At 33.9% G+C, this 20,874-nt stretch overlaps 1 protein-coding gene across 2 annotated transcripts in view; it reads left to right on the top strand.

Moving 5' to 3' along the window:
* The window catches only part of ZDHHC21 (zDHHC palmitoyltransferase 21), a 49,480-nt gene that overhangs the window by 12,293 nt on the left and 16,313 nt on the right, over positions 1 to 20,874 (top strand). For both annotated transcript variants that reach the window (XM_084898263.1, XM_084898262.1), the window contains exons 4-6: positions 1,167 to 1,265; positions 6,078 to 6,189; positions 9,452 to 9,590. In XM_084898263.1, the coding sequence (XP_084754389.1) occupies positions 1,167 to 1,265; positions 6,078 to 6,189; positions 9,452 to 9,590 (350 nt within the window). The remainder of the gene's footprint in view (positions 1 to 1,166; positions 1,266 to 6,077; positions 6,190 to 9,451; positions 9,591 to 20,874) is intronic.

Genomic DNA, 20,874 nt, shown 5'->3' with positions numbered 1-20,874 from the left:
AATACTAAGTTATTTACTGAATTATGGAAATTTAAAAAAATAATGTTCTTTATATACTATTTTGCAGGGTTAGAGAAATAGGTTAGATATCGAACTCTATAAACTATATAAAGATCATTTTATTTTAAAAAAAGATACAATTGTGTCAATTTGTGTATTTTTAATATTTCTGTTATGTGCTTATTGCAAATGTATAAAGAGTTTAAGAATGAAGATCGTATACATTAATGAGAATGAAGATTTTTATGATACAGGTGTTCATTATAACACTTTGAACGTCTACATAATTATTTTCTGCTATAGTTCATTGATGATGGATTGCTTATGATTAAATTTGAAATGACATATTTTACATGTACATGGCATTAACAGTTTCCATATAGATTATGTCATTTTGACCTCACAAGAGCTGTGAGAAATGTAGTTTCTGATATATAAATGATAAAATTGACCAGTGCCATGCAGTCAGCCCTGTAGTTAACACTTGTACTAAATTACCTATTACAGGTGCGGTGCCCTCTCCTCCACCCCATCCTCAAAAAATGCCTATTTTTTTTTTCCATTTAAAAGGTTGAATTACGATGAATGAATCTTCTTTTCCTCTAACTGTTACTTTACCTAGTTTTTCATTTTAAAAAAGTTTCTAGATTCTTTATTTTCAAATGAAATATCTTAAAATCTATTGAAAGGAACAATTGAACATTACTAACTCAAATTTTGAAGATAGCCAGTTAAGAATTAATGAAAAAGTTTAATTGTAGGATAGGCTTAAAAAATGCTGCTTTAATTTTTTTCAAATTTAGTACATGTATTTAATAGGGAACCCATTCATTTATACCATTGCTTATTGGGAATCTCTATTAGTAAAGAATATGATTTACAACAAGTTTATTGGTTATTATGCAAAGTAACATTTTTAAAAGTGGTATACTTAAGATAGTCCTCTTGGCAGTATTATTTGATGAACCAAGTGAATTAATCATTTAATTTTTCCATCTTTTGAAAATTATTTATCTGGATAGTATTAATTAAAATATGCATTTAAACTTTAAATATGCTTGTTCATAAAAATGTTTCTAAGGGTAAGTGACTAATTTTCTTTCTTCTCTTCCCTTTCCCTTTGCCCTTCTCCTACCTTTTCCCTCTCCTTTTCCCTTTCTTCCTAGTATTCTATGGCATTGCCATATTTTGTCTGGTGGCCTTAGTAAGGGCCTCGGTAACAGATCCAGGAAGACTCCCTGAGAACCCTAAGATCCCACTTGGAGGTATGGTACTCTTCAGATTTATCAGTTTTACTATTCCAGAATTACTCTTTTTATTAATGTATTTATTGCCTTTAGTATGCATTAGTTATGCATGACATCTATTACAACTGGCAAGTTTTTTCTCAGATGTTTCCTTCCTAGAGTTAGTTCTCTGTTTGAAATTGCAGATCCCAGCCGCCTCCCATGCCCCCGCCCCTTGCTGCCTCTGTCAGTTTGTGTATTGTTTGCCTAATCTGTATGACCTCCTGAGGGTGAGGATTGTTTCATTTTCTTGGTTTGTTCGGTGCTGTATCCTCAGTGCCTGGAACAGTCTCTGTCACTTAGTAAACACTGGGTAAATCTTTGTTGAGTGGTATGTAATTATTTGAGAAATTACATTTTTACTTAATAACAATTTCTTTATGAGAAATTTCATAATTTAAAAAAATATTGGCAACTAGTTAAAAATTTTAAAAAATTGTTTTTAAATGAATACCAAGCAGATTAATATCTGTGGCCTAATTGAATCATGAAACCACTTTATTAACTTTAGCTTATAGACTGTAGCAATGGAGGACACCATCTTGCTGACTATTTGGATATCTGCATTATATCTGGTTCCTTTGACATTAGGCCTATTTTTCTTCACTAAGTTCAGAAGATTTCCTTTTTATCCAATTAAAAAAATATATTAATTTATCATATTTTAATGTTTTCAAAGTCTCTTGGTATCTCATGTCATACAATCTTCAGGGTAATTGTATGAGGTAGGTAGCCTGTGTGATCAGGAGCATAGATTATGCTTTATAGGTCACATGGCAGAATATTACAGAACAGATTTGAGGCACAGATCCTTGTTCCACCAGCTTTTACTATGACTTTAAATACAGATTTTAAAAAATCGTGACTTCCTGGTTCAAAGGTCAATGATCAACCACTGAGCAACGCCGTTTAGGCCCCAGAATTTGATTTTACAAGCTTTTTGGCATGCAGATAAATAGTCAGGTGAAATAATTAAATGTATTTTTATATTATTCAAATTATTCACACATGTCTGAAATACAGAAATATTACTTTTGTCACTTTCAAATTTCATGAAATGATTTTATTTAATCTTTTAACTTTTAAAAATAGCTTCATTGAGTATAATTCATATGCAGTATAATTTATCCATTTAAATTATATATTTTAGTGGCTTTTAGTATATTTACAGAGTTATGCAACTGTCACCACAGTCAGTCTTAGAACATTTCATCACCAAGCTCTTTCTTAACTAGTAATTTTGATTTTAGTGTTTTTTTTTTGTCATCACTAGAGCTGCTTTTTGACATATGGTTAGAGAACAAAATCTTCTAAGTTTTAAAAAATGTATCAGGTTTTAAATTTGTCTAATATTGTTCCTTGAAATTTAACCCACGCTGTTAATGCTGAGGCTCATGTATTCACTCATAGTTTTGCCTTTTTCCTCCCTCCTATATTGTCTTATTTTTTAGATTTTATTTATTTATTTTCAAAATATATTTTATTGATTTTTATAGAGAGGAAGAGAGAGGGATAGAGAGTCAGAAATGTCGATGAGAGAGAATCATCAATCAGCTGCCTCTTGCACCACCCCCACTGGGATGTACCTGCAACCAAGACACATGCCCTTGACCAGAATCGAACCTGGGACCCTTCAGTCTGCAGGCCAATGCTCTATCCACTGAGCCAAACTGGTTGGGGCTCTTATTTTTATTTTATTATTATTATTATTTTTGTTAATCCTCATGAGGATATTTTCTCTATTGATATTTAGATGGAGTGGAAGGGGCGGGGAAGAGAGAGAGAAACATTGATGTTAGAGAAATACTTCAGTTGGTTGTCTCCTGCATGCACCCCACTGGGGCCAGGCATCAAACCAATCCAGGTATGTGCCCTTGACCAGAAATCGAACCCATGATGTTTAGGTGTGTGGCCGATGCTCTAACTCAGTGTTTCCCAACCTTCTCTCATGATGAGAATCACCTGGTGGAGTTGTTAAACCACAGATTCCTGAATCCCAACTAAGAAGTGCTAAACTAGAATTTTTGAGAACATATAGGTAAAATTGCATACCTAAATTAGTGCTCTGCATATAACATCTGTGTTAGAGCACTAGTTAAGTATACAATTTTACCTATATGTTCTCAAAAATTCTAGTTTAGCACTTCTTAGTTGGGATTCAGGAATCTGTGTTTTAACAACTCCACCAGGTGATTCTCATCATGAGAGAAGGTTGGGAAACACTGCTCTAACTACTTGAAACACCAGCCAAGGCTTATATTGTTTTTCTATTTTAAATTCTTATTTTTGATCCTCACATGAGGATATGCTTTTTTAAATTGCTTTTTAGAGAGAGCAAAAGGGAGAAAAAGAGAGAACTACCTATATGAGAGAGAAGCATCCATCAGTTGCCTCCCATAGGTGTCCTGACGGGATGGAACCCGAAACCTAGGCATGTGCCCTGACCGGGAATAGAACCCGCAAACTTCTGTTGTATTGGGCAGTGCTCCAACCCACTGAGCCACATGGTCAGGGCTTATATTGCTTTTTAAAGGTGAGCTGTAGGAGACTTACAAACATTTATTTTCTATATTGGCAACCAGTTCTGTCAGGAAACCACTATTTTTTTTAAATATTACTGATTTTTTTTTTTTTTTTTTTTTTTTTTTTTTTTTTTTTTATAGAGAGGAAGGAAGAAGGATAGTTAGAAATATCGAGAGAGAAACATCAATCAGCTGCCTCCTGCACACCCCGTACTGGGAATGTGCCCACAAACAGGGTCCATGCCCTTGACCGGAATCGAACCTGGGACCCTTAAGTCCGCAGGCCAATGCTCTATCCACTGAGCCAAACTTGTTAGGGCCAGAAACCACTATTAAGACCCAAACCCTGTATTGATTTTGGTAGTTTTAAATTATATTTTCTCCATTGCCGAAACCTGTTTGGCTCAATGGATAGAGCATTGGCTTGGGGACTGAAGGGACCCGGGTTCGATTCCGGTCAAGGGCATGTACCTTGGTTGCGGGCATATCCCTAGTGGGGGGTGTGCAAAAGGCAGCTGATCGATGACTCTCTCTTATCGATGTTTCTAGCTCTCTATCTCTCTCCCTTCCTCTCTGTACAAAATCAATAAAATATATATTAAAAAAATTATATTTTCTCCAAAACATTACTTTGTGATTTGAAATGCAGTAATTGAAAGAGGGCCCTTTAACAATTCCAGTCTTTTGAAAGACTAAAACAGAAGGTGCTTCCTTCCTTTCTGAGGGATAAACAAAACAAAATAAAACCTTGTTTTATATTCATTCATGTATTTACAGCATTAATAAGGATCCATGTTCAACAGTGTTTTGCTCACCTGAAAAACTGCTGAATATTCTCTTGAGATCTTCCCATGAGACCTCCCCTAAAATCTTCATCCTTAGAGGTGGACCCCGTGTTCTCTACCTAGGGAGCACACCCTTGCCTTTCCCCCTCTCTTTCCTCTTCCCCCTCCCTCTCCCAGGCCCATTACCTTTATCTTCCTCACTTCCAGGCTCCGAGGGTCCTTCCAGGTAACTTGTTTCCTAAGTCCATTTCTTCTAGGAATTACTTTTTCTACCACTATGATTTACCAAAAATGTTCTCTTACAAAAAATCAAAAAACAGCCGAAACCGGTTTGGCTCAGCGGTAGAGCGTCGGTCTGCGGACTGAAAGGTCCCGGGTTCGATTCCGGTCAAGGGCATGTACATTGGTCGCGGGCACGTACATTGGTTGCGGGCACGTACATTGGTTGCGGGCACATCCCCAGTAGGGGGTGTGCAGGAGGCAGCTGGTCGATGTTTCTCTCTCATCGACGTTTCTAGCACTCTATCTCTCTCTCTTCCTCTCTGTAAAAAATCAATAAAATATATTTTTTTAAAAAAATCAAAAAACAAAAAGTGATGCTGTTTACTTATATTAAAATCCTCAGTCATTTGTGGAATTTGTCTTTTTTTCTCTGATTAGATTTAGGTTTTGATTTTTCATTTTAAAAAATATATTTGTGTGTTTTTAATTTATTTATAGTTATCATAAATTAGCAATTGGATTTTCTCTCCCAAAGGTTTTTATTTTATATTTTAAGACGGCTGGTACAATAGTATTGTAGGTAGTTATCAGACATCAGAATATATTGGTCACCAAGGTCCTATTTGCACATGCATACACCTGAAGAAGGAAAGGGAGAAGACCAAGACATGATTTACAGATATGTAGGTTGAAACTATTCTAATAACCTCCTAAACCCATCTGAAAATCTTTTCCAAATCCCCCCCCATAAACTTTCCCCAGTGAACTTGTTAATATGAGAAAATAAAATGATTTGAGGGTTAGGAATGCAACCTGAGATTATAGGACTTATTTTGATTTATTAATCCATGAAACCAGAATGCACCATTATTCCTTTTTTAGAGCCTTTAGATAACAAAATTTCTAGAAATTTGTTTGAATAAAATTCTGTTTTAATGTAACAATTTGGTTATATTTTAGGGTTTTGTCACTGAATTTTATTTATAGCAGTATGTCCCAAACCCAAATACATTGTTTTCTATCCCTAAGTTTGACTCATAATAGTGTCTTATTTTTTTTATAGTATTGAAAATTATAAACATACAAAATCAGACATACATAGAACAGAGCAACAACATTTATGTGAAACACATACTGGAGACAAGAGGAAAAATTTCTTAGACATATATATTGAAGACTCTATAAAATCTCTAAACAGTTGTTGCTAAATTGCAACATTACTCATTTACCTTCATTAAACAGATTTTAATTTCTTTCCCTAGAAAGGGAGTTCTGGGAATTATGTAACAAGTGTAATTTGATGAGACCAAAGCGTTCCCACCACTGCAGCCGCTGCGGCCACTGTGTGAGGAGAATGGATCATCACTGTCCATGGTAAGAAAAGAATAATTCACTGTTAGAAAAAACGAGTGAAACTAAATTGTAGTACTTAGCAGGTTTAAACAAAAGTTACATGAAGTTGATGTAGTTTAAAAACACCTTTTAATAAGCATACATTTTTATATGGTTTTATGAATTCCGAAAATCATTTTTCCCCCCACAGAGATCCTATCTTTTCTAACAAGGAAATATCCTAGTAGAAAGCTAAGAATTAACATGCAGCCACATATGCAAAGGACTGTGGTGGTTATATTAAATGAGGCATGTATGTAAAACATTTTGTACAGTGTCTGAGACTTAGAAAGTACTTAAACAGTAGCTCTTATTGTTTCTAACTGTAATAAACCGTATACATCCCATTGTTTATATATCCCTTTCCATTTGTTTAAAGAATAATACATTTCAGGTACCCTAACCTCATTCCTCTCCCTTTAGCCTTTTTCAGTATTATATGTTTTAGGTATTAAGATTACATACATGCTAGATGTGTGTGAGTGTAAATCAGCTGATTCTGCTGAACAACCAACGTTTTTGGTCAATAGGGGGCTCTCTTGTAATATTTAAAGAAAATGTTTACTTGAAAAATCGATTTTTTAAAAAACAAATGCTGTGAGAATTCTGCATTGTATCTCATTTCAGAGCTGTCACAAGAATCTGTGAACAAGATACTGTATTTAAATGTTTTTCTAGCATGGGATAGCTGTATAAATATTTAAACTGCTATAGTATAGCATTCTATAAACATATCTGTATACATCTATGTTTATGTTTGTACATACATGCATACATATATACAGTTAACTGTTTAGCAGGCTTGTTAAATTTATAACTGCTTATATCTAAAGCTGAACTAGAGGGAAGAGTTTAGCTTTGACTAGTAATGCTAATCAACTTAGAGTTTCCATTATTTTTTTGTAGCTTATTTTGATAGCACAAGTTATTAGCAAGGTTTTAGTAGAAATTTGTGTTTTACTATAAAATGGTTATTTAAGTAGATAAAACGCACTTTTAGATAAAAGCACTTTGTTACTATATATATTTCATTGATAAGATAGTATAGTTTATAACACAGTTAGTCTTTAAAAATGTGCCTAGAATTTATACAGGTTAATCCTCAAGAGTTTTCTACAATTCAGTGATCTTTTCTAATTATAATAGTAATAGATAATAAAAACTAGGTAACCTGGTAAGTTGTAATCACACTGAAAAACTCAATTTTATATACTTTTTAGAGCAATATTTTTGATTAACTAAAAATATAATAAATGTTCATATATGGTTAGATATTGATGCTTCCATTTAAAATAATGCAATAGTTTAAGCTTAAAAACATAAACAGTGAGTAAGGAAATATTTTGGTACTATAGAGATTAGTGACATTTTTATTTTTATTATTAAAAATAAAGATTAACTCAGTGACAAAATACAGTAAAGTACTATTTGGCTAAACTTTAGCCTAAACTCGAAGATTGCGGTGAGTTCTCTATTTCTATGCCTCTTGCTTCCAATTTAGTCAACTTCTCAAAATATTGGGAAGAAGAATGGAAGTAGAAAGAGTTGGAGGACAGGAAAAAAGGGTAGACCAGGGGCTTGAATAAATTTAGGGGTTTTCATGAGTTAATTTCCTAATAGAATGTTGTTGAGATACCCAGAGTGAGGGAAACTATACAATGTAAATTGGAAGCAAAGAAAATTTTTGTCATTTTCATAAATGGCATTGTTCTAACTGCCTAAAGCTTCAGATTTGGAGAACAATTCTCAGGTCACCATAAGATTTTCTCTGATCTGAATCTGATCACTTTTTCTATGTAGTATAATTGTTACCAAGAGAACTCTTACATATATAAACTAAGAACCTTAGTGCTCCTTAAAGCTCTCTGGTTAAGAAAAATGCCAGTATCAGCAGTTGTTCTCAAATTTAGGGTAACAGGGGGGACAGGTCAAGGATAAGTCATCTTTCAAGCAGTCTCTGTTGAAGAGTACATACATAAACATTTGATAGTCCTGCTGGTGAGTAACAAAACACAGGACATTTTCTTAATAACCAAGAATGAGCTCTTAAGTCTAAGGAATGCCTCTGTACAGTTTTCCTTTTAGTTCCATATTTGATTTTAAAAAATACTTTAATAGCACACTTTTAAAACAACAATTTAAATTAGGAATTGAACCTATTATATAGTTTTTTAAAAACAGTGCCAGTGCCCTGGCTGGTTTGGCTCAGTGGATAGAGCATTGGTCTAAGGACTGAAGGGTCCCAGGTTCGATTCCTGTCAAGGGCACATGCTTGGGTTTCGGCCTCAATCTCCAGTAGGGGGTGTGCAGGAGGCATCCAATCAATGATTCTCATCACTGATGTTTCTATCTTTTCCTCTCCCTTCCTCTCTGCAAAATCATTAAAAATATGTACCCCCAAAAAAACACACACCCAACACACACACACACACACACATAAAAACAAAAACAAAAAACAAAACACACACAGAAAAAAACCCACACAGAATAGTACCAGTGTAATACATTGAAATAAAAACATTTGTACATGGTAACTTATAGTTCTGAACTAGGGTTTTCTCCTGGAATTGTAAAATATTTTTAAAATTTGGGCACAATAAATTCTGGTACAATAAAACATTAGCTTAAATTAGCTTTGAAATTTTGGGGATTATGACATTAATAGTTTTTCATAGTTATGGTTCACTATTGTATTGCTGGAAGTGTAGCTCTAAGAATCTGTAAGTAGTTTTGGATATATGTCTATTTTTAGCAATCAAGGATTGCTTTGAAAAGTAAGAATTGTGAATGCTTAACAGTTATGTCAGAATGGCAGGATTAAGTTATTTTACTTCACATCATTCAAATTGCTCTCGAAGCTAGAATGTCTCACAGAAGAGCACTGTGTAGGAGGAGGTTCTTTTCTCTTCATCACTCACTGTACTTGCTTTGGCAAGTGTCTTAAGTTCTAACTGTACATCTCTGGCGAGTTTAACACCTTCGTTCCTGTTCTCACATCTGCTCTTCCTGCCTCACAGGGTGGTTGTGAGTTAAAGAAGGATCATATATATGGACTTCCTTTGTAAAATACAAAGTGCTTTACAGATATTATATATTTTCCTATGTACTGTTTGCCTTTAGGTTTGAGTGATGTTAGCCTGTCTCCATGAAGTTACCCATATAAGAAGTTTTTTGTGTTTATTTTTACCAATTCTGAAATTAACATCTAATTAAAGTTTAATTTCTTTTTATTTTTTTTCTTCAGGATTAACAATTGTGTTGGTGAAGATAATCATTGGCTTTTTCTGCAATTGTGTTTCTACACTGAACTTCTTACTTGCTATGCACTGATGTTTTCTTTCTGCCACTATTATTACTTTCTTCCACTAAAAAAGCGTAACTTGGTAAGAAATGTTTATATTCACTAATGTTAGAGCAGCTATAGCATACACTTATCAATATGCTTCCTTTATGTTCAAAAGATTGAAAACAAAAGCAATAAAATTAAACCCCAAATTAATGGATTTTAAGATATATTGGGATTGAGAAAGTAGACCCGAATTGGACATTACCTTTTAACCAAATCTATTTGTGATTATTAGTGTTGGATGACTTTATTTAAAAAGCAATTAATAGCTCTTTTAATATACTGTATATGTTTTGGTTTAAAATACCTACAATAATGAGAAACAAAGTGAAAAATGTTAATTATTTCTTTTCAAAAATAAAAATAGACATTAATTTTTTTTCAAAAGAACTTTAAATTATTGGGGGAGAAAACATTTCCCCTTAACTTTTTTCCCCCATTTTTTTTTTATTAAGGTATTATATGTGGACATATCTTACCAATTGAACAATATATAATATAATAATAGAATTTGTAGGATGCATAAAAAAGTTGTTATAGATATAATTTAAGGAAAGGCAGTACTTTTCTTGCTTTGTAGAGGAAAATACAACATATGTTAACAGTACTTGCCCAAAATGGTGATGGTAGTGGTGGTATTGGCAATAGCAGCAACTGGGAGTTTTAAGTCTTTGACTATATATCAATTATGCTATGGCTTGTCATTTTAGTTCTCACTCTAATACTTATAACCACTACTTGAGGTGAGTATAGTTTTGCCCACTTTCATAGATGAGGAAGTAGACTAACAGACTTTTAATTAGTAGTTGTTAAAGGCACAAAGCTAAGAAGTGATTATGCAACTAGTTTTAGTTAGAGTGCTGGGATTTGAACCTGATCTTGTGTTTTCTGAATCTTACTTTGTGTGCTTTCTTATAGAGCTGATTTTTGAGTCTCAGATTGTATGTCATTTAGACTTAGATTGTGGCATGTGAGGAAGAAAGGGGAGGAGAGAGGGAAGAAAGAAAAGTCTTGATAGGAAATTTTTCTTTATATTTAAATCTTTTATATTAAAACTAGCAAGTTCAGTGGTGGTTCACATAATTAAATTTTGGAATAAGGGAGAGAAGGTCTTTAAGTTCTATATATTTATATTTCTTGTATATATTATTTTATGTAATTATAAGGATATTTGTTACTGTTTATGGGCTGAGATTATGCTTATTAAATAGATAGATAGATAGATAGATAGATAGATAGCTTGAGCAATTGAAATTCTATACAAGTAAGTGAAAAAAGTTCAGTATAGGAACTTTAAATATTGATATTTTCACACTAAGTATTTTGTATATGCCATTGCTATATATAGTTTTAAGAATATTTCGCCTTATTTGTAGAATAATTTCTGATATGATTGGTACTGTATTTAGACTTTGTAAAAGATTGTGCATAGTTCCTAATAATAACATGTTTTAAATAATTGAGCCGAATAAGGAAAGCATTAAAATAAAATTGCCCAGTAAGATTAAAGTCATAACTTTTTTTTTAACAGCAAGAGAGAAAATTTATTGCTGTTAATGAAAAACTAATATAAATTCTCTAGGAGGGAATGTATTGTATTATCTTGAAGGAATTGGCAAACTATGGGCCTTGGGTTAAATTAGACCTTCCACCTATTTTTTAAAAACAATTACTTATTTTATTTATTTTAGAGAGAAATGGAGGAAGAAGGGAGAGAAAGAGAGAGGACGATAGGTATGAGTGGAGAGAGTGGGAAACATTGATCAGTTGCCTCCTACATGAACCACGACCGCAGTTAAACCCACAGCCTGGTATGTGCCCTTATCTGGAATCAACCCATGACCTTTTGGTATAGCACACAATGATCCAGCCGCTGAGCCCACACTGGCCAGGGCATCTATCTGGATCTTTATACTGATTTTGCCAACCTTTTGTACTGGAATGATCTTGGCTTTATAAACAGATATACCTAGGATCAATGCCTGGCATTTCTTCTTATATGTATAACCTTTGATACATCGTTTAATCTTCTTGAAATTGTAATGTCTTTTTTCTTCCCCCTGAAAAATGTAAATAATTATGAGATTAAATAAGATAACACGTGTATAAAAGAACCCTGTATATAATATGCATTTAATTTATGTTACCTTAATTTTTGTGAAAGCTCTCAGATGGAAGGGACAGTTTATTTTTAGACTGTTTGAAACATTACTGGGATATTTAACACAGACCAAAGAAATTCCAAAGCCAAATAAGAATAGAGTGGTAATATTCAATTGAAGGATTAGACATTTGAAATTATAAAATATAATTTTCTCTCCAAATTAAAGGTAGAAACTTTGGAAAAATTACTACTACCAATTGACAATTTTTAATGGAAAAACTGATCATAGGTGATAATATTTGAGTACTTAGAAATATATTTACCTTCACTTTGGATGTTAATCAAAGACTAGCAGCATAGTAAAAGTTTATTAAGAGATTAAAAATCGAGGAGGAAAATATAAAAATTAGTATAAGTTGGGTTTTGAAAATTCAAATCAGATTTTCTTTAAAGCAGTCAGTTATAGAAGTAATACAGGTGATTTTTAATTTTAAGAAATCATAAGAATGTTATCCAATAGGTTTGTCAAATAGAAATCAAATAATTAGCTAGCTCATGTTGGCTGTAAGTACAAGCATCTTAAATAATAAGCAATAAATTATAAATAGTTCTAGGTACTTGACAGAGATAGTAGTGTTGAGAAGGAATTGTTCTCCAGACTAATTATCCTTATTGTATTAAATAGGATGCTTTCATTTACCTTCATATTAGACATAATGAAATTGAAACCCAAAGGGGTTATGCTATGACATTCCCAAAGTCATATTGAAGAAAAACATCTAGTGTGTTTTAACTTGTTTATTATATATTCTCTGAATCATGAAGTGATTCATATATTATCAAGTTAGATATATGGAGAACTTTACCATATGTTGCCCAATATAAGAAAATACAATTTTATTGGACTAAGTTAAATTCATAAGAACAGAATGTTTATTATTGTTGTTTCTAAAGTACTCTAGTTTACTAGAGCAAAGGTAAATTAATTAATTTGGTGAGACCACTTGAGTTACTCTCTTAGTCAATTTTAATTATACAATACAGTGTTATGAACTATGGTCCCATGTTTTACATTAGATCCTCAGACCTTACTTACCTTATAGCTAAAGTTTGTACTACCCTTTTAATAACCTCTCCCTATTCTCTGCTGCCCCAGCCCCTGGCAGCCATTTTACTTCCTGTTCCTATGAGTTTGAACTTTTAAAGAAAAGTTTTTAAATTCCACATTTAAGTGATGCCATGAAATATTTGTCTTTGTCTGGCAAATTTCACTTAGCATATAAAATGTCATCAGGTGCATCCATATATGACAAATGTTCTTATTGCTGAATAATATTCCATTGCATTTATATTCCACATCTTCCTTATGTATTCATCTGTTGAACATCTAGGTTGCTTCCATAGTTTGGCTATTTTGATTAATGTTACAGTGAACAGGGGAGTGTAGATATCTCTTTGATATCCTTTATATATATATATGTGTGTGTGTGTGTGTGTGTGTGTGTGTGTGTGTGTGTGTGTATGCAGAAGTGGAATTGCTGGATTATGTGGTGGTTCTGTGTGTAATTTTTTTGAGGAGTCCTCATACTGTCTTCCATAGTGGCTGCATCAATTTACTTTCCCACCACAGAGTTTTATCATAAATGGATGTTGAATTTCATTAAGTCCTATTTTTGCATCTGTTGAGGTGATTATATGATTTTGTCTTCCTTTTTGTTAATGTAGAAAATCACATTGGTTTGCAGATGTTGAAGCATCTTTGGAATTAAATCCCAGTTGACCATGGTGTATGATTCTTTTAATGTTTTGTGGAATGATATTTTTTAGATTTTGGCCTCTCTGTTCATCAGGAATGTTGGCTCTATTTTCTTTTCTTCTGTTATGTAGGCTTGGTATTAGGTAAATACTGGCCTTCCAATATGATTATAGAAGTATTCCCTCTTTAATTTTTTTGAAATGTTTGATGAGGATTGGTGTTAATTCTTCTTTAAATGTTTGGTAGAATTGACCCATAAAGCCATCTGGTCCTATACTTTTCTTTTTTGGGAGGTTTTTGATAATTGATTCAGTCTCCTTACTTAGTAATTGTTCTGTTTAACTTTGTTGTTTATGATTTGGTCTTGATGGCTTTTATGTTTCTAGGAATTTATTCATTTCTTCTGTCCAACTATTGGTATATAATTTTCATGGTAGTTTTTTATGATCCTTTGTATTTGTATAGTATCATTTGTAATGTCTCCTTTTCATTTTTTACTTTATTTACTTGAGTTCTCTTTTTTATGAGTGGGTATAGCTAAATGTTTGTCTATTTTGTTTCATCTTTAAAAAAAACAACAAAAAAACCCCTGCTTTTATTTCCCTTTATTTTCTTCTTACCTTTTAAGTCTCTATTTTTTAAAAATATTTTTTATTGATTTTTTACAGAGAGGAAGAGAGAGGAATAGAGAATTAGAAATATCAATCAGCTACCTCCTGCACACCTCCTACTGGGGAATGTGTCCACAACCAAAGTGCATACACTTGACCGGAATCGAACCTGGGACCTTTCAGTCCGCAGGCCGACACTCTTATCCATTGAGCCAAACCGGTTAGGGCTAAGTCTCTATTTTATTTACTTCTGCTCTTTGTCATTTCTTTCTAACTTCTTTTGGCTTGGTTCTTTTTTTTCTTTTTTTCTTTTTTTTCCCTAATTTACTCCTTTTTTTTTTTTTTTTTTGATAAGCAATAGGAGACAGTTCATCTTGATTCAGCCAAGATGTATATATAACAAACATTTCTAAAGCTAAATAACAGAACATTGGTCTTAACACAGCAGTTCTTTTGGTGATGACATTTATTAAATTTATTGAGATTTTGTAAGGAATTATGATTATTGGTTTTTGTTTTCATGAAAGACTAGTTTCAGTTTGTCTTTTCTCTTATACTAATTGTACCGGTTAATTGGATTTTTTTCAATAGATGGAGTTATACATATGTTGATATATATGCGATTTGATATATATGCTATTTTATTGTATTGACAATAAGCTTCAAAACTTTGTATGCCAAATTTGCTGAAGGTGTTAACATCATAGATATTTTTCACTTAAAAGTGTTGAATTTTGTGCCTAAAAAAGAGCATTTGTGGGAAGTTTTAGTTCATTATTTTATTTTGAAGAAAAGTGCTGCTGAAAGTTATCGTACACTTCGGGAAGCTTCTGGTGAACATGTTCCATCTCAAGATACTTGTGAACGCTGGTTTAAATACTTTAAAAGTGATAATTTCTATGTGAAAGACAAAGAACGTCTAGAAAAAGTTTGAAGACCAACAATTACAAGCATTATTGGATGAAGATGTGTGTCAAACTCAAAAATAACTTGCAGAAAGATTAAACGTTACTCAGCAAACAATTTACGATTGTTTACAAGTAATTGGATAGATTTTAAAAGAAGGAAAATGGGTGCCACATCAACTAAATGAAAGACAAATGGAAAATCGAAGTCATCGGTAAAATGTTGCTTCAACAGCACGAAAGAAGACTCCTTTGCATTGAATTGTGATTGGCAATGAAAAGTGGATTTATTTTGAGAATCCCAAAAGCCCAAATCATGGGTTGATCCGGGTCAACCATCAACATGTACTGCAAGGCCAAATCAATTCAGAAAGAAGACAATGCTCTGCGTTTGGTGGGATCAGGAAGGTATGCTGTATTATGAGCTTCTAAAAGCAGATAAAACCGTTAATACTGATTCCTACCAACGACATATAATCAGTTTGAACCATGCTTTGATCATGAAATGACCAGAATGTGCCAGAAGATGGCAAAGTAATTTTGCTTCATGATGACACACCATCACACACTTCAAAACCAGTTAAAGACACATTGAAAGATCTTGCCTGGGAAGTATTAACCCACCCGCTGTATTCACCAGACATTGCTCCTTCAGATTACCACTTGTTTGTTTTTAATATATTTTATTGATTTTTTACAGAGAGGAAGGGAGAGAGAGAGCTATAAACGTCGATGAGAGAGAAACATCGACCAGCTGCCTCTTGCACACCCCCTACCGGGGACGTCCCAGCAACCAATGTACATGCCCTTGACCGGAATCGAACCTGGGACCCTTCAGTCCGCAGACCAACACTCTACCGCTGAGCCAAACCGGTTTTGGCAGATTACCACTTGTTTTGATCGATGGCACATACAGTTTCTGAGCAGCACTTCAAAACATAGGAAGAAGTGGAAAATTGGGTCTCTAAATGGTTTGCCTCAAAACAAGAAAAGTTCTATTGGGATGGTATCTACAAATTACCTGAAAGATGGGGCAATGTGTAGCTAGTGATAGACATTACTTTGAGTAAAGCACTTTTGATGTTTCTCTTGAAATTATCATGTTTTCTTTGATTACAAAATCCGCCATTATTAACCGGTACACCTATGTAGTCCTTCAGGAGTCTCAGTTAAAAAACTTAGGTGTTTAATGTGGGTGGTGCCTTCTTATTTTCCCAGCTCTGTGATAGTGCAGAGAGCTCTGAGCCTCCATTTTTACTCCATCTTTCATAAGCACTGCTTATGAATTGCCAAGTGCTTTAAGGTAATAAAGCAGTGCAGAATGTATGAATCACCTTAATGCATTTTCACTCTCTCTGGGATCTTGGCCCTTTAAGGCCAAGTGAGTTTGGCTATTTTCCAGTGTCTTCAGTCAAGCAGTTTATTTTTCAGTAGATTTTATCTGGCTTTTAGTACTGTTCTTATTGGGAGGGTGAGTCTCATATAATCTCTTCCCTCATAGGTGTCATTGGCACTAGCATTTTGTTTAAACGTTTCTTCCCAAGAGATTCTAATCAGTGCTGCCTAACTTTGCAACTCCAGGAGGCAACACTCAGCCAGAGTCTGTAAATAGTCCCCTGGGGAGTGGTGCCGAGCAGTGCTTCTCTGGCTATTGGAGTTGAGAGCTGTTTTGCTGTAGGAAATGAGACTGTGATGGACTTTATAGTATAGATAGAGATTAACCAGATGGAGACATGAAGGAAGTTGTTGCTGGATAAGGGAACAATGAAAGGTTTTGAGACAGTAATTGGAATAACTGGTTTTAAGGTCAGATCTACTCTAAAATACTGTTGTAAATATTTCTAAGATTAATTAATAGAATGTTGTGTTCATAGTATCGGTTCTTTTGAGGATAGCATTTATTGTATTTATATAAAGGTGGCAAAAAATTATCAGTAATTTCAATACAAACCTCACCATTAACTTTTTTTTAAACTCTTTTTTTTAATATATTTTTATTGATTTTTTTACAGAGAGGAAGGGAGAGGGATAGAGAGTCAGAAACATCGATGAGAGAGAAACATCAATCAGCTGCCTCTTGCACATCCCCCACTGGGGATGTGCCTGCAACCAAGGTACATGCCCTTGACTGGAATCGAACCTGGGACCCTTCAGGGACCCTTCAGTCCACAGGCCGATGTTCTATCCACTGAGCCAAACTAGTTAGGGCACCATTAACATTTTAAAAATAAATTTTTAGCTCTAGCCAGTTTGGCTCAGAGACCAGGGTTCTATTCCAGTCAAGGACACGTACCTTGGTTGCAGGTTTATCCTCTGCCTGGTCCTGTTCAGAGTTTGTGCAGGAAGCAGCCAATCAGTGTATTTCTCTCACATTGGTGTTTCTCTCTTTCCCTCTTTTTTTACACTCTCCCTAAAAATCAATGGAAAAATATGGTGAGGATTAAGAAACAAAAATAAAATAAAATAAATTTTATATTGGAATAGTCTTCAAATAATCCTGCCTCATACACTTTTTTTTCTGAGTCATTGCTTGTGTCTCTGTCATTTTGTCTATGAAACAACCAAAATAGTGTATCCAGCCTTTGCTTTGTTTGTAAAGCTGGCTTAGTGTTAGAAATCTTATTCTCCTCTTACTCTCTTCATTATTTGGGATATGACATAAAGATCCCCTATTTCCCTAGCTGTCTGTGGAGATTGCATTAATGATTACTGTACATCTTTCTTGTGGCAGTAATGGCACAGTTGAAGCATGCCGTAGATTGGGACCCTGTGTTTTTCCCTCAGCCAGGGAAGGGAAAGCTCCCATCCACAGTTTTCTTTATGCCCTCTCAGGCAGGTAGATGGCAGCATAGCATCTTCTGTAGCCCATCTCTCAATTCCAAACCAGAGTGCTTCTCCTCTGATGGGAAAAGAAAGTGTTAACTCAGATCTTACTTTTGTTTTAAGGTGAACATGTTTATTCATTAAACAAAAGAAAAAATGAATTGCCCTGTAACCTTTGTTGTAATGACACTTAACCTGTATTCAGTAGAAAACTGGTACATTCTGGTTAGGCTCCGGGGAAAGAGAAAGTTGAAAGAAAGCAGGCTGTTCACAGGCTCTGGGAAAGGCGTGGCTGGGACCCTGGATTTTCTTCTGGGTCTCTTCTCTCGGCATTTTCTTTTCAGGCGAGTTCTTTCTATGCTGCATTGTTTTAATTGCTTTGCAGCTGCCCCACTGTTTGTTTTTAGAGTAACTTCATGCTTTTTAAGATTTTTTTTCTCAATATGTACTTTTAAAATATCCACCTATCATGGCTTTTTAAGGATATGTGTGTTTTCGCCATGTGAAGTTTTGAGGAGATACTTTAATATATCCTTTAATGATGGAAGGAGGTAGTGGCAGGTATTGAGATAAGGAATTTTATTCATCATGAATCAATGCTCAAAATCAGGATTTATTTTTAAGCTGTAAATATTTACATTCTGTCTTCTAAAAGAAGACAAACCTAAGGAGAATTAGTATTACTATTTTCTCTATAAATAGTACCTTAAAAATATCTCAAAACTCTCAATGATAAGACAAAAATTCATTCATATCTACAAAAATTTCAGAAACTTAAGGTATAGTTGTCTTTCTAAATAAATGGGATAAATTAAATATTTTTTGTTAGAATCACAGACTCTAAAATCAATAAAGAGTATAAACTTTGAGATAATTGGAAAACCTTTTTAGATAAGTGTTCAATTAGTTTGACCATCATTTGAATGTGTAATACCAATATAATGTTAAATTTTACAACCTTTCCTGAAACAATGTCTTGCTTAGTTATTGGGAAGAAACTCATTTTGAAGATTTCAGAAACCTGAATGTGATTTAGCATTTTCAATAAATCAAAGAGATAGATATTAAAGAAATGAATTTTCTTTGATCAAGGTCCATATTTGATTATTTTTCACATAGTTGTTTTAAATGTTTATAAGCAAGTGCCTGCTCTCTTGATATATTTTAAGTTATTATAGTATATTCCACTTTTGCATTCTAATTGTTTACCAAAACCAATTTAGAAATTTAAAGGTTTTTTTGTTTGTTTTTGTTTTTTTAGTTCTCAACCAGAGAATATTTTTCCTTTGATTTTTTTAAGCGAGTGGAAGAGAGAGGAAAAGACAGAGATAAATATCTATGTGAGAGAAACATATCAATTGCTCGCCTTTTGCACGAGCCCCAACCAGGGCTCAGGCCGGGGAGGAGCCTGCAACCGATGTATGTGCTCTTAACCGGAATCAAACCTGTGACCCCTCGGTCCACAGGCTGATGCTCTATCCACTGAGCCTAAGGCTAAATTGGCTAAGGCTAAAGTTGTTTTTTGTTGTTGTTGTTGTTGTTGTTTTTTTTTTAATGACAGACCCAAACCATGAGATGATCTTGTTGTTGTTAATCCTCAACTGAAGATATTTTTTTTCATTGATTATTATTATTATTTTTAGAGAAAGTGGAAGGGAGAGAGAAATATTGATGTGAGAGAGACACATCAATTGGTTGCCTCCTTTAAGTACCCCAATCGGGCTTGGGAACAAACCCACAAGCCAGGTACATGCCCTTGACTGGGAATTGAACTCTTGACCCTTCGGTGCATAGGGCCAGTGCTCCATCACTGAGCCAGACTGGCCAGGGCAGACATTTATTGCTTTTTAGTTAAATATGAAGGAAGGTATCACTATACTTAAAGAATATACTTTCTAAAATTCATTAATTAATGTGTTGTTCCATAACTATTTCATTAGTCACATATTTCAGAATTTTTTACCTTATGTTATTCTAGATTTGTAAGCCTTTGATGAGTGAAAAGTGCCAACTTATTTAAAATATTCCTGAGAGGATAAGTAGTAGGTTCCTATTGTACATGTAAATGATTGAGATTCAAAGAGGTTCAGTAATTTGTTTAATAAGAGAATTTTCACCAGTCAGAGGTGTTATTTAGGCCCATTTCTTTTTTTCCTCTACGTTTCTGTTCTTTCAGTTGTACCAAGTTGCTATTCCACTTTTTGCATTTTCCCCTGGGCAACTTTTTTACTTATATTATTGTAAATTTTCTTTAAAAAAAAAAAAAGAAAAGAAAATGCTCAAGCAGCACAAAATCTGTGCTTCAGAGAAAGCTCCTGATTGCCAAATTTATACTTTGCTGCTTTCATTTATTGAGGTGACCAATTTTTACTACTTTATCTAATACAAAGATAAACTTTATAAGATAAAAATTTTAATCTCGCCCGGCTAGCTCAGTCGGTAGAGCATGAGACTCTTATAAGATAAAAATTTTATAAAGGCATTTTAGTAGGTTAAAAATATTTTTAAAATATGTACCTGCTGGCAATCACATATTATAGGCAATACTGTCTCTCCACATGTGAAAATGAGATTTTTAAAAAGAATTAATTGAGCCGAGACCGGTTTGGCTCAATGGATAGAGCGTCGGCTTGGGGACTGAAGGGTCCCGGGTTCGATTCCGGTCAAGGGCATGTACCTTGGTTGCGGGCATATCCCCAGTAGGGGATGTGCAAGAGGCAGCTGATCGATGACTCTCTCTCATCGATGTTTCTAACTCTCTATCTCTCTCCCTTCCTCTCTGTAAAAAATCAATAAAATATATATATATATATATAAAAAAAAGAATTAATTGTGGCTGCTGGTGTCAAGATTATTCAACTAACCATTTATGGCATACCATTTTAGTTCTAAAGTTACATTTTTTCAATTGTTTTTAGGTGAAATAGATTCAGATAATTTCTAATTGATTATCTTATACCAACGTTTATGTGAGGTTCAAAAACTAATATAATAACTGCATTTAATATTATGGGGAGAGTGACAGAAGGAGGAAGGAAGGGAGAGAATTTCAATAAAGGACATGCTGCCAATATTCAAGAGGAAAATAAATAATGTTTATTTAGCAGAACAGCCAGCTTTTC

Source organism: Pipistrellus hanaki (genome assembly GCF_964339955.1).
Source record: "Pipistrellus hanaki genome assembly, chromosome: 11".
Lineage (NCBI taxonomy): Eukaryota > Metazoa > Chordata > Mammalia > Chiroptera > Vespertilionidae > Pipistrellus > Pipistrellus hanaki.
This window is presented reverse-complemented; position numbering and strand designations above follow the sequence as displayed.